The sequence below is a fragment of the Chiloscyllium punctatum genome, chromosome 27 (genome assembly GCF_047496795.1).
Source record: "Chiloscyllium punctatum isolate Juve2018m chromosome 27, sChiPun1.3, whole genome shotgun sequence".
Taxonomy (NCBI): Eukaryota; Metazoa; Chordata; class Chondrichthyes; order Orectolobiformes; family Hemiscylliidae; genus Chiloscyllium; species Chiloscyllium punctatum.
In genome coordinates this window covers 30,049,961-30,064,952 of record NC_092765.1, presented here as the reverse complement: position 1 = coordinate 30,064,952, position 14,992 = coordinate 30,049,961, and the positions used below count along the sequence as shown (strand labels likewise).

Sequence of the window (14,992 nt, the reverse complement as noted above, 5' to 3'; positions counted from 1 at the left end):
CAAGTTTCAAGACTGACTTAGAATTCAGCCTAATGAGTTTATGATGGGTCACTGACTCCAGTTCTACACATCACTTAGAGCTACAAGTCTACAGAGATTAGCATAACTGAAGCCAATCTTTAGGAATGTCATCAGCATTTATTTAGAGACGTGCACATTACAGAGATATACTTATCTCAAGAATTATATTTGTCTGTACCTTTTTGATTGGCATAAATGAATTTCTGGTTAATACCCATCATCTGCATATTGTTAAATACCATAGTATAATTAACATTCCATATTCTCTCAATTAAACATAGTTTATATGTATCAAAATTCAAAACAAATTAAATGCCTCTATAATCTGTATAAAGCATTCCATTGTGGAACACTGCTTCCCTTAAAGGTCCTGTCTAGGTAAGATTATAGACTTGCAGCAAATCAGATTTATTGAGTTGAGTTAACTAATATGCTGATAGTTGGCATCCAATCCATGAGATTGGTCCTGTCACAGGTACCACTTGTGAAGTAGTTATCAAAGTCTTTGGGGGCTGTGTTCCAGTTGGTGCCATGTTGCCAGCTGCTGATCATTAGTGGAGTGTACCAACTCCTAGATGCTGTCACTATTTTCAGGGTTAACTAGTGTCTTCCAGATGTGAAAATTCATGTTTAGCATCTTTGTTACACTTGCAAGCAGCCTTGAAGTGGAACTTTGTGTTCTAGCAACTGCCCAAATGCTTGCCAAATAGGGAATCATTAGGCATGTGATCACCACTCACCCTATAAACATGCCTGACCCAGCAAAGACATCTCCACTTGATGATTGTTAACATACGTGGATGAATTGTTTTTGAGAGAACTCCCACATTCATAATCTGTTGTGGCCTACACATGACTCCAGACTTACAGCAGTGTGGTTGACTTATGACAGTCCAATTGAAATGCCCTAGCAAGGAAGCTAGTTGGTACCAAACTGCTATAGAAAAGTCTCAAGGAGTAAACCCATTCAGACTATTTGGCTTTGACCAGGGCAACAGCAATGAGCAACATGTGATCATGCAAAGTCTTCCTTGCTTGGGGGCTAGTGCAAAATTGGGAGACATCTCCCATAGATGAGTCAATCGAAAGCCCATGTTGCTATTCTGAGTCGCACATTACAGCCAATGTTACAGACATCATCTTCCTTGGTTATGCCCTGTCTCACCATCAGGACAAAAACAGCATAGTGATGCATAGTGGAATGAAGTTCTTTGGCAATCCTCAAATGACTGCGCCCCATGAGGTGTTACAGCAATGATAAAGCAGCCTACTGATTCCTCCTATTGTCCTCTTTCAATTGCCCCCCACCCCCACCCCCCATCCCACCCCCTTGCTGTTGAAGTACTTCACTGTGTTGAACACCAGTTTGAGGAAGCCTGCAGGGGCACAAATTAATTTTTAAAAAGACATTAAAACACATGGGAAAGGAAAAAATTTATTGGCATGGATTAGTTGGCTAACAGACAGAAAACAGTAGAAACAAATGGGTCATTCTCATGTTGGCAGGCTGAGACTAGTGGGGCATTAAAATGCAATTTTTCCAAATTTGCAGATGATAGAAGCCAAAGTGGGAATGTGTCTTATTAGGAAGCTGAAAAGCAGCATCAAGAGCATTTGGACAGGCTTAGTGAAGGAGTAAGAACTTCATCAGACTTGGTCTCAGCTTGGTGGGACTGTTTTATGATGAGAAATTGGGCAAACCGGATCTGTATTCTCATTTTGAAGAATAAGTGGTGATTTTTCTACACACTGTTCAGAATTCTTTTATAATAGATTTCTACAAAAATTCAGTTTTTGAATATTCTATTTCTGGCTGCCAATCAATGGGATACAGGGTTGGGGAATAGGGTGTTAAGGCATGGAAATGTTCAGTCAGCTATGATCATATTGTATGGTCAGACAGGCTTGATGGGTTGAATAACCTACTCCTGCTTCTGTGCTCATTTCTGTATTAAGTGGGAAGCCTGTTGCATTTAATCTGTTGGCTAGTTTTAGAGTGCTGACAAGGAAAACCATTGTAGCGTTCGCCCCTAAATTCATTAAGTAATAAGGAAGGTAAATGGAATATTGGCCTTTATTTCAAAGAGAATGGAATATAAAAATAGGGAGGTTTTGCTAAAATTGTACAAGGTATTAATCGGTTTGCTACTGGAAAACTGAGGAGTTTTGGGCCCGGTATCTAAGGAAAGGTATCTAAGGATGTGGCCCAAAGAAGGTTCACTAGGTTGATCCCAGCTATGCAGGTGTCTCCATCTGGACCCCTCCCTTTGGTCTCTTACCTGCACCTGATCTGTTTAGAACTATTGACATAAGTTCTTAACTTCTCTATTCCCTCCCTCCCCACACACCTGTTTAAACCTATCTCCCTCTGAACTGACTGCATTCTGTGCTCTCAGATCCAACCCTGACTTAGTAGTCAGGCCTGTTGACCAGGATGGTGTTGTAGTTTGTCTGGCGTACTGACCTCTATCTTGTAGAGGCTGAACACTAGCTCTTGGACCCTCCTATCTACCCCTGGACCATGATACCACCATTTGAACATCAAACTATTACTTCTACAACTTCCCATTCTTAATTGCCCAACCTCAGACAGCCTGCTTTTACCTTCTTCCCAAAATCTTCAAACATGATTGCTGAGACAGACCCATTGTTTCAGCCTAAACCTACCCACGGAACTTTATTTCTTTCTCCCCGTGGCTTGATTTTTTTTTCTCCCCTTATTATGTCTCTTTCCCCTTTCATCCATGATTCTTCTGACCCTTTACATTGGTTTCAAAATTTCTAGTTTACTGGCACTAGCTGCCTCTCGACACCATGGACGTGCTGCTACTCTTCATATCCATCCCACGACAGGATGGTCTGAGGGCACTCTGCTTCCTTTTTGAAAGAAGGCCAGAACCATCCCATACACAATTACTATCGCCATCTTCCTCTCTGTGGCTTTTGAATAACTCTCCTTAAACTCCTCACTTGCAACAGACACATGGCTATGTCTATCCAGACAAGCTGCAGTTATGCCTGTCTCTTTGTGGAGACAATGGAACTTTCCTTGTTGTAGTCCTACTCTGGTTCCTCAAATTCTTTCTCTGATACATCATGAGATAATTGTGTTGCTTCCCTGGTTTCTCTGGAAAATTTTATCAATTTTGTTTCCAGTTTCCATTCTCTCTCCTTTTTTCCTTGGGCCATCTCTCACTCCTCCCTTTCCTTCCTCACCATTTGTTTCCATTTAGGGGGATATCCATTGAAAGCCCACTGACTTCCACCATTACCATGCACCTAATACCTGCTTCCTGTAAGAACTCCATCCAGGTTCTCTTCTCTATCGCATTTCTTCTGATGATGTCACCTTCTGCAAGGGTTTATCAGGCGCATCCTCCCCTTTCCTCAAGCAAGGATTCCTGTTAGCCTGGTTGACAGGTCCCTCAGCTGTGTCTAACTCATTTTTGGCACTTCTGCCCTCCTCTCTTCCCTTCCACAACAATGATAGGAACACCCTAGTCTCACTTTCCGTTCTGCCAGCCTCCATATCCAAAGGGTCAAAAGTCAGTTTCCACCACCTTCAGTGGGATGCCATCACGAGATGTACATTTCCCTCTCCTCCCTTGTCAGTATCCCTTGGCGTCTGTTCCCTCTGTAAAATTCTGGTCCGTTTCTCTTGCACTCACAAAACCTGGCACACACCCACAACATTCCCTGCAACTACAGAAGGTGCAACACTTCACTCTTTTCTCCCCCCAGTTCACTATCTAAGGCCTCAGACCCATGTTCCAGGTGAAACAGTGCTTTAGCTGCACTCCATTTAATCCAGTCTACTGTATTTGCTGCGAACAATGTAGTTTTCTCTACACTGGGGTTACACATACTGGGTAACTGTTTTGTGGAATACCACCCTCCATCTATTAAAAATGACTTGAAACATCCACTTCAACACAAAGCCATGTTTCCATGCAAGTATTTCTGTCTCCGGCCTGCTGCAGCATTCTAGTAAAGTTGAATGTAAGATAGAGGAATATCTCCTTATCTAACAGCTAGACCAGTTAGTCTGACCTCAGTGGTGGGAAAGATACTGGAGTCTATTATAAAGGATGAAATTACGGCACATCTGGATAGTAGTAACAGGATAGGACAGAGTCAGCATGGATTTATGAAGGGGAAATCATGCTTGACTAATCTTCTGGAATTTTTTGAGGATGTAACTCTGAAGATGGATGAGGGAGATCCAGTAGATGTAGTATACCTGGACTTTCAGAAAGCCTTTGATAAAGTCCCACACAGGAGGTCGGTGAGTAAAATTAGGGAGCATGGAATTGGGGGCAAAGTACTAGATTGGATTGAAAATTGGTTGTCTGATAGGAAACAAAGGGTAGTGATAAACGGTTCCATTTCGGAATGGCAGACAGTGACCAGTGGGGTACCACAGGGATCCGTGCTGGGACCGCAGCTTTTTACGATATATGTTAATGATATAGAAGATGGTATCAGCAATAACATTAGCAAATTTGCTGATGATACAAAGCTGGGTGGCAGGGTGAAATGTGATGAGGATGTTAGGAGATTACAGGGTGACCTGGACAAGTTAGGTGAGTGGGCAGATGCATGGCAGATGCAGTTTAATGAGGATAAATGTATGTTTATCCACTTTGGTGGCAAGAACAGGAAGGCAGATTACTACCTAAATGGAATCAATTTAGAATAAGGGGCAGTACAGAGAGATCTGGGTGTTCTTGTACACCAGTCAATGCAGGTACAGCAGGTAGTGAAGAAGGCTAATAGCATGCTGGCCTTCATAACAAGAGGGATTGAGTATAGAAGCAAAGAGGTGCTTCTGCAGCTGTACAGGGCCCTGGTGAGACCACACCTGAGTACTGTGTGCAGTTCTGGTCTCCAAATTTGAGGAAAGACATTCTGGCTATTGAGGGAGTGCAGCGTAGGTTCACTAGGTCAATTCCTGGAATGGCGGGATTACCTTACACTGAGACTGGAGTGACTGGGCTTGTATACCCTTGAGTTTAGAAGACTGAGAGGGGATCTGATTGAGACATATAAGATTATGAAAGGATTGGACACTCTGGCAGCAGGAGACATGTTTCCGCTGATGGGTGAGTGCCGAACCAGAGGACACAGCTTAAAAATATGGGGTAGACCATTTAGGACAGAGATGAGGAGAAACTTCTTCACCCAGAGAGTGGTGGCTGTGTGGAATGCTCTGCCCCAGAGGGCAGTGGAGGCCCAGTCTCTGGATTCATTTAAGAAAGAGTTGGATAGAGCTCTCAAAGATAGTGGAATCAAGGGTTATGGAGATAAGGCAGGAAGAGGATACTGATTAGGAATGATCAGACATGATCATATTGAATGGCGGTGCAGGCTAGAAGGGCTGAATGGCCTACTCCTGCACCTATTGTCTATTGTCTAGCTACATACTGTCTTGAATTTAACCACTTCAGACTTGAACCCTTCCCTCCATGTTCATTACTCACCTGTGCCCCCAGGTTCTGTTCTGTATGCTCCTAGCATAGCCAAATCATTTTCAATTATTCACCCTTCCTGTTGCCATCCATTCAGAATTTCTCTAGCTCTCACACGCTCTCTCTTGCGCTCGCTCTCCTGGCTTATCAGCAATCCCTTCTTGGATTTTTTTTATTCCCCTCTCTGTCAACGCCATCTTTATCTATTCGGCATGTTCTCTTTCAGGTCTCTTCCCCAACAACCCGTTTCTGCCGTTAGTATAAATACCACCTTTTCTCTGTTGATTTCCATTCTGATAAAGGGTCTATGGACACAAAACATGATCCTTGTTTTTCTGCTTGTAAGTTTTTTTTTTCGCTGAGCTGCCATGTTTGTTTTCAGGTGTTTCTTCAACATGTTAGGTAACATCTGTTTTTCTTTCCAAAGATACTGCTAGGCCTTCTGAGTTTCTCCAGCACTTTGTTTTTGTTTCAGATCTCTGGCATCAGCAGTTCTTTATTGTATTATGGCTGTTAACAGCCCTGTGCTCTTCTATGGACTGAAAAAATTGGGGAAAAAAGGATGGAATTAAACTCCAATACACACAAAAAATTATAGAGTTTGAGCTATAGGGAGATGCTGAATAGGCTGGGGTTCTTTTCCCTGGAGCATCGGAGTCTGAGGGGTGACGTTATAGAGGTTTATAAAATCATGAGGGACATGAATATGGTGAAAAACCAAGGTCTTTTACCCAGGGTAGGAGAGTTCAAAACTAGAGGGGATAGGTTTAAGGTGTGAGGGGAAAGACTAAAGAGACTTAAGGGGCAACTTTTTCATGCAGAGGGTGGTGCATGTATGGAATAAATTGCCAGAGGAACTGGTGGAGGCTGGTACCAATATGACATGTAAAACCTATATGGATGGGAATGTTGATAGGAAAGGTTAAGAGGGATGTGAGTCAAATGCTAGCAAACTGAACTTGATTAATTTAGCATATCTGTTCGATCTGGATGGGTTGGACTGAAGGATCTATTTCGATTTTGTACATCTGTATGACACCCACAAAAGTTCAGTTTGGAAAGAGATTTGTTCCTTGTTGAAGATCCTCTTGCGTTGGTTAGTCTTTCAACCAAGCCTGGTTTTAAGAGTTTCCAGGTAAGCTTACCACTGATCGTTCATTCTAACCCCTTCACAAAGCAATACAAGGCTATCCTAGCTTTAGCAACATACAAGATTGCACTTTTCTAGCAACAAGCAGTCACTGAACTCGAAACATTAAGTCTGTTTTTCTCTGTGGATGCTGCCAGACCTCCGGAGTTTCTCCAGCACTTTACTTTTTGTTCCAGGTATGGGAGGACTCTGTTATGAGTGCAAGTTGAGTAGGTTGAGCCTTTACTCATTGAATTTAGAATGAGAGGTGATGTCATTGAAACATATAACTAACTTTAAGTAACAAAGCTCCCTGCAACAATTGCAAAGCAGCATTCCCATAATTTTCTATCACGTTCCCTACCAGTCCACAATGCTGCTCACTCTTTCCTTTTTTAGTTGTTTACTTATATTTTGTTGGGACGTGAATGTTGCTGGCAAGGCTAATGTTGTTGGGGTCATCCCTAATTTGCTGCAGAGAAGCTTGGTAGTGAGTTGCTTCTTTGAACTGCAGCAGTCCATGTATTTAACACCCAACTGTTAGGAACTGAGTTCTAGATTGCTAACCCAGTGACTGTGAAGGAATGGTATGTGGATTTGAGGAGTGTTTGTAGTTGGTCTTCTCACATGTTTGTATCTATGTAATAGAGGTCCTGGGTTTGGAAGATGCCCCCAAAGATTTTGCAAGGACTGCAGTACATCATGTAGCTGTTGTATCCTGCTGCCTCATTGCACTTATGGTGGAGGGAGTGGATTTTTAAAGTGATGGGTGGGATGCCAATTAAGTGAGCTGCTTTTGAACTGGATCGTGTTGAGCTTCCCATTTATTGTTGGGGCTGAACTTTTCCAGGAAAGTAGTCCTGATTTGGAGATGCCAGTGTTGGACTGGGGTGTACAAAGTTAAAAATCACACAACACAATTCTGTGAAATTCTGTGTTACGATCGAACCCTCCACAATCCCCTGATGAAGGAGCGTCGCTCCGAAAGCTAGTGTGCTTCCAATTAAACCTGTTGGACTATAACCTGGTGTTGTGATTTTTAACTGTCCAGGAAAGAGTATTCAGTCTCATTCTTGACATATGGTGGAAGTGAGGACTGTAAATGCTGGAGATCAGAATAGGGAATGTGGTGCTGGAAAAGCACAGCAGGTCAGGCAGAATCTGAGGAGCAGGAGAATTGACGTTTCAGGCAAAAGCCCTCCTTCAGGTATGAGGCTGAGTCTCTATGGTTATCTCTCCATCCCCCCTCTAGTTCACGCAGCCAAAGAATTTATATGGTTCGTACTGTTCAGTTCCTGATCAATAGTGACCCCCAGAATATTGATAGTGAAGGATTCAGATCTAATAATGCCATTGAATGTGATGGTGATGGTTGGATTCTTTCTTGTTGGAAATAATCATTACCTGTAAATTGTGTGGCATAAATGTTACTTGCTAATTATCAGACCAAAGTCAAATGTTATCCAGCTATGGAAACATGTGGCACACATTGCTTCACTGTCTGAGGGGTAGTGAAAGGCACTGAACACTGCCCAGCTTTCTCACCCCCTGATTTCTGATTTGAGTGTCCTTAGTTAAAAGCCTTGCTCTATCCAGTGTCTTCATTGGCAGCATGGTGGCTCAGTGGTTAGCACTGTTGCCTCACAGGGACCCAGGTTCGATTCCACCCTCAGGCGACTGTGCGGAGTTTGCACACTCTCCCCGTGTCTGTGTGGGTTTCCTCTGGGTGCTCTGGATCCAAAGATATGCAGGTTAGGTGAATAGGCCATGCTAAATTGCCCATAGTTTTCAGGGATGCCAAGCTTAGGTGCATTAGTCAGGGGAAAATATAGGGCAATGGGTCTGGGTGGGTTACTCTTCAGCGGGTCAGTGTGGACTTGTTGGGCTGAAGGGCTTGTTTCCACATTGTAGAGATTAAATTTAAAACAAAATTAGTGAACTTGTGTGCTTGCCTGTGTACCAACACCTTCAAAGCAGTGCATGTGTATTTTTTTTGAGTTAGGAGTTTGCAGATGACATTAAGATTGGTGGAGTAGCAGAAAGCATAAGGGACTGTCAAAGAATAAAGGAGGATATAGATATACTGGAGAGTTGGATGAAAAGTGGCAGGTGGCTTTCAAACCAGACAAATGTGAGGTGATGCATTTAGGTAAGACTAATTCTAGCGCGAATTATACAATGAATGGAAGAGTCTTTGGAAAATTTGATTGGCAGGGAGATCTGGGAGTGCAAGTCCATTGTCCCTTGAAGGTTGCTGCACAGGTGGATAGAGTGGTCAGGAAGGCATGTAGCATGCTTGCCTTCACCATTTGGAATATTGAGTATAACAGCTGGCAAGTCATGTTAAAATTATCCAAGACGTTGGTTTGGCCACATTTAGAATACTGTGTACATTACCAAAAGGATGTGAACGCTTTGGAGAGGGTGTAGAGCAGGTTTACGAGAATGTTGGCTGGTATAGAAGATGCTGGCTATGAAGAGAAGTTGAGTAGGTCAGGATTGTTTTCATTAGAAAAAAGGAGATTGAAGGGGGACCTGATTGAGGTTTACAAAATCATGAAGGGTATAGACAGGGTGGATAGAGACAAGCTTTTTCCCAGGGTGAAGGATTCAATAATGAGAGGTCACGGTTTCAAGGCGAGAGGTGGAAAGTTTAAAGGGGTGGTGGGCGTCTGGAATGCGTTGTCAGCAAACGTGCTAGTGGTAGGCACGGTATATTCATTTAAGATGTGTCTGGACAGATGCATGAGTAGTTGGGGAGTAGAGGGATACAGATGCTTAGGAATTGGGCAACAGGTTTAGATAGTAGATTTGGATTGGCTCAGGCTTGGAGGGCGGAAGGGCCGGTTCTGGGGCTGTAAATTTTCTTTGTTCTAAAAAAAAATGTGGGCCCACGAGGGAATGCAGAACAAAGAAGATGAACAAAGAAGATGAACAAAGAAACTGGAGAGAGCATTAAAAAAATGCAGTGAAGATGGGACTTGGAAAAAGACATGACAGTTACATGCATTTGGACAGGAAAAAGTGACACATAATTTTTTTGCCTCCTTGATTTGTTTCTCTTCCAAATCCTATTTACATCCCTAAGCCCCATGATTGTTCTAATGCCATGTCAACACTCTTTTCCACTTAGAATCCTCCTTAAGTTTCATTTGACCATTTTCCCATACTTCAATTTATTAATGCTTGATGTGATAATGCAAATAACCATGAAGTGAATAGTGCTTGTATTAATACACTTTGGGTGAAAATTGGATAGCAACATCCCATGACCGCACGTGTACAGTTAAAATCCCAAATCGGGAATTTGCTGTCAATATGACCTGACGTTCCAAAAGCTGTGTGAATGTGACATCCAGCTGTGATACTCTATTCCCTATTCTGAACTGTGTGGAAGTGTCTGTACTTGACTGATTTTATGTAAACTAAACTTGCCAGTAAATATTAGGCTTGCCCATTCTAATATGAGAATAATCTTTTTAATTGTGTTATATGTTTGCATTATAACGGAACCACCTTTCTGGCACAGAAAATTGAGTTTACAAGTGGAAAATGTAGTTTAATTCCATCAGATTTCAAACACTATTGGAGAATTGAATACTTTTTTAAAAATAACTTTACCTTTCTGCATTTTATTTCTTTCAATCCACTTTGTCTTTCCCTATATTTCACATCTGTACTTAGTATGACGTTGAATTCCGTACTCTAACTACAACTTCCTGGTTCAACTCTGCACTGCTCATTAATGATCCTTCAATCTGGTTAAGGTGATACAGTTTGTTTAACTTTTATCACAGGTCCAAGATGTTCTGCAGAGGCTACAGGGATATTTTGGATAACTAGCTGATGGAAATTTCCAGTGGAAAATGCAAGATTATGAATGGTTGTTGCAGTTTATTCACTGCTGAGCTCCAAATCATTTGTATCATCTAATATCATTTGTATCATGCATTTTGTTAAGCCAGCTAAAAGTTTTAAAAAGCTCGAAATGGGCATGGCTCCAAATATTTTTCTTAGTGAAATAATTATCTGGGTGCCATTTATTATATATGCTTTAAGTTGTCTCCAAAAATTTATTCCTGCAGGAGGTATTTTGGCTATTTCTTTGTAGTATAGCTTCTAAGGACCATGCCTGTATAATGAAATGAAATTCAGTAGTGGGCGAAGAGGAAGAGAGGTTTGAGTTTGTCACACTGCTCCAGCTCAACATGCTGTAACTTAGAGTTCTCATGTTTCTCCTTTGTGGTTTGCTTTGGAGAATGTTCTCATGCCACAGAATTCCAGAGTTGCATTTTCCCTTTGTCCTATCATATATGACTGCAGAAGCTAATGAAACCATTACACTTGAAGCACACTTGAAATACTATAACAAACATGAAAATATTCTGTAGAAAGTTTCACTTTATATATGCATATAATAAACTCCTCAAATATAAGTAAATTCCAATATCATGCATTGGAATATGTATGATATTGATGCTGAAAACATTTGATGTGCACCTTAGATTTTGGTAGTACTGAGACCATTTTCTGTAACCAGCTATTAAATAGCATGACTTGGGAACTGTCAAAACTTAGTGAGGTGGGTGGGGCGAGAGGAGGGAAGAAAGAGTGAGAATGTTTTTAGTTAAATGCATTTTTACGTTTCTAATTGTTATATCATGTTTGAAGTAGAAACACATCTAATACTGAGTATCTTTTTATGTTAAATAGTTAACATATACACTTCAACTTATTGTTTTTTGTTTAAATTTAACTATGAATATTGTCTAAGGGCATAGTTATTTTTCAGAATTGGAAATTTCAACAAAATTCTGGAAATTGTGCAGTTTGCATTGTCTTCTGTTCCAGAAACTGAAGGAAACTCTACCTTTAAGTAATCAATACAGTATAATGTTCATGAATTTCAAAAAGTGCAGATGTGGAAGATGTGAATTTTTACTTTTTAACAATATAAAATATAAACTGAATAACAAAGTGTTATAAATATCAGCTGAATTTAATTAATTATTTTGGCATCATTTCAAAATAAATGATAGTCAAAACTGTCATCTTACATTTTTGTAAAGCTGCATTTAGAACATTTGGAATAATTGGAGTTGGAACACTGCCACAAACTTGTTGACTCCATTTTGTATTGAGTATTAATGATGGATAATGTACATACATTAATACATATCTTCAGTAATTGCAATTTTTTCATTCACCTTAATAGAGCTGAGGAACTGTCTTGCTTGATACAATGTGAACCTGATGTAGTTTCACTTATTCTGCAGCATACCAATGACTTTTTGTTGGCATGACGCAACTGTCTGCTTTTGCTGCCGAGACTGCGGTAATATTAAAGTCAGTATGTGAAGACGTCGCAAGCGTGGTGCGCATAATAACCTATTGGCTGGGGAGTGGCTTGTGATAGCTTACAGAATTTTGTTTCGTTTACCGATATTCTGTACAAATTGAGTTTTTGCTTTAGCAATATTAAGCATACATGAGCACGCTCAGTAATACCTGTACTGCACAGAATACAGATTATATTTAGCATTGAAAAGGTTAATACACCAATTTAAAATCCTGCCATGGAAATTTGACAGCACGTAAACAGTTAAAGAATGCCATTACAGGATTTTTGCACTTCCTTTAACAAAATATGCCATTGTTATTCCATGCCATTTTCTGGAGGTGTTTAAATAGTTCATCGTGGAACGGGAAAAGGAGGGACGATAGAGACAATGTCAGCCAATCAAAAATCAGTTTGTTTTAGGTCAAGTAGTTTGAACTGCCATGACGTGCATTAGATTACTGTATGTCACTGAGACAGTACCTTAAGATTGCTAGCCCTGCAATATTCTGAAAGTTAGAAATTTAAATTGCCGTTTGATTTCTTCTGGGGCGAGGTTGAACTTGTATGATGAATCGAGCTTAGATGCGGCCGTGTGACGCCAGTGCAATAGATGCACCCAACATTTTTATGCTGACACAATGGGAAACTCTTTAGGATGCGTTCGAGAGCAACAAGAAACTGCAGAAGCTAAACAGAAGAAATCTACCCTCATGCCACAGAAAAGAAATAGATTAAGACGCATGAGAAAACACAAGAAAACTGTTTCACATTCCAGAGATGCTGCAGGAAGAACAGAGAAAAGCCTGACAGGAAAATCATTTCATTTGCTACAGAAAAATGGTGAGACTGGTTTTAATGAATCACATTTTCCTTTGGACATTACGGTGGTACAATTGTCAAAGAAGACTGATGCCAATCACAAAAACCAGAATAAAGGACAAGACTTTTCGAATATGTTTCAAGAGCCTGCACATCTTAATGATTCATTAAGTGTTATTACTGAAACAGTAATTACTCCAAAGGAATCAATAGACGCAAATGCTGAAGGTGGTGGTGACAATGCACAGAAGGTGCTTTTAGTCAAAGCTAAAATCAAAACAATCGATGAGTATGTGGAGAAATTTGGGAAAGAAATACCTTTATCTGATCAAAACACACCAAGCAAAGTGCTTTGTGATAGAACTGTAAAATCTTCAGAATCCAAATTGAAAAGAGGTTTGAGTGTGTCTGGAGAAGAGAGCCAAATTCATCAAGAAAAAGGAAATATAGCCATAAACAGGAGAAGAATTGAAAATATCACTGATGCTGCTGCCATAGATGGTGTTAAAATAAAAAATGGTGTTGAAAATCCTACATCATCCAGAATGACAGCCATGGTGAGTGAGACTGCAGATTGAGTGGGAGGGGAATAACTCAATGAGGCTCAATGCATTTGATAAGCAATTCAAACCTTTTAGTTGCAAAACAAAGTTGTGAGGACAGTGGTCAGTCCTCTCTGCATATGGAAACTGGAGCTGTTGCAAAGGAGGTAAAGTTAAGTACACAGACTGGTTTATCACCTTTGCAGAATGACTAAATAGAATACTTCAGACTAATAGCACTCTCTATCCCTCTGGATATTGTAGTAGTTTGCTATTGGTATTCAATGATAATGAGTCTGAAAGAACACCAAGCAGAGATTTTGAGCTGCTCTGCTGTATGCCTGATAGATGCAACATGCCCACCTCAAACAATGAATTTGGATTATTAATGAATAGTGAGGGTAAAGATAACTTAGTTGTTCTCATTAAAGCAGGGAGTGATTTATATGAAGGATGCCTCCCTGCAATAGTAATGATTTTAACAGTTTCCAATAATGTTTCTAATGCATGCTGGGCTCGAATATTGAAATGCAGAATATTTAGATGTTCAACAGTCTGATCTGTTTTGCTTTCCATCAAGTGACTTGCAGAGCACCCCCAAATTTCAAGTACTTCCTGAAGCCACAAACTATTGTGACTGTATCCCTTTACTTGTAAAGCTGTTTCTAATTAAAGCCTGTCTATAGAGTATCTCCATGCTCTTATTTTATAGTTAGTTTGTTTTCAACATTTCGGTTTAAGATCTGTTCAGTAAACAGCCAGAAATCAAGATTTATCAGTAGTGCAAAGCAGAGTAGATGCATTGAAATGGCAGAGCACCTAACCTCTCCAAAGCAATAGACCGAGTAGAGCAGATTGTGTCTTCTGGGAAGAACATGCTAGATATACCACCATATTCATGCTGAAGATGATGTGATTTTGAGCCTTCAGCTTCATGTACATCTGGTCTGTGAGCCTTGGTGTGCAAACTACTTCCTGCTGCAGCTCACTAAAAGAAGTTAACTCCTGGACAGAGGACGTCAGTGGGGCAAGAACAGCTGGACAGGAACCAAAGGTGGACAGAAGAAACTATAGCTGAATGATCAGCTTCAAACAAGAGATGGTTTGGGCATAGATGAGGTATATTCTTTCAAGAGCAAGATGACAAAAGATCCAGAACTTCCTGGAAGTCAAAGGAGTAGAAATTAAGTTAAAGAAGAAAATTTGTGCTCATGACAGGTAGTAAATTTGAGAACCAAACTGAATATAAAAGATTCAGAGAAAGGTAATAGAGCAAATGGGAGAAGCAAAGAAGGATTTTGAAAGCACCCAGCAGGTAATATGAAAGGAAATCCTAAAGTCTGTCTTAAATCAAACAATAGTACAAGGGTGATAAAAGGAGGAGTAAGAAAGTAATACTTTTGGTTAAGAACCAAGAAAGAAATTTTCAATTGGGAGGCAAGAGGTGTGACTGAGCTTTTAAATGAAAGCTTTGCACCTATCTTTACCTATGAGACAAATGCTGCCCAGGGCAAGGTGACAGAAGAGGAAACTTGATCATTGGGAAAATTTTAAAATTTGTAAGAGGTTCTGGTTAAGCTTTTGGTTCTTAAAGTTGATAAGACACCAGGTGCAGATGAGATGCATCCAAGAATATTGAAGGATGAGTGTGGAAATTAGAGGCACTATGAAA

At 40.5% G+C, this 14,992-nt stretch overlaps 1 protein-coding gene across 22 annotated transcripts in view; it reads left to right on the top strand.

Annotated features, from left to right (window-relative positions):
- The window catches only part of macf1a (microtubule actin crosslinking factor 1a), a 599,180-nt gene that overhangs the window by 283,118 nt on the left and 301,070 nt on the right, over positions 1-14,992 (top strand). For 5 of the 22 annotated variants that reach the window (XM_072548435.1, XM_072548438.1, XM_072548434.1 and 2 more), the window contains exon 1: positions 12,477-13,335. The exons of 14 other annotated variants lie outside the window; for them this stretch is intronic. In XM_072548435.1, the coding sequence (XP_072404536.1) occupies positions 12,598-13,335 (738 nt within the window). In that variant the 5' untranslated portion in view covers positions 12,477-12,597. Of the gene's footprint in view, positions 1-12,475; positions 13,336-14,992 lie in introns of those variants that run through there. 3 more of the 22 variants (XM_072548445.1, XM_072548437.1, XM_072548447.1) reach the window with 3 other exon arrangements.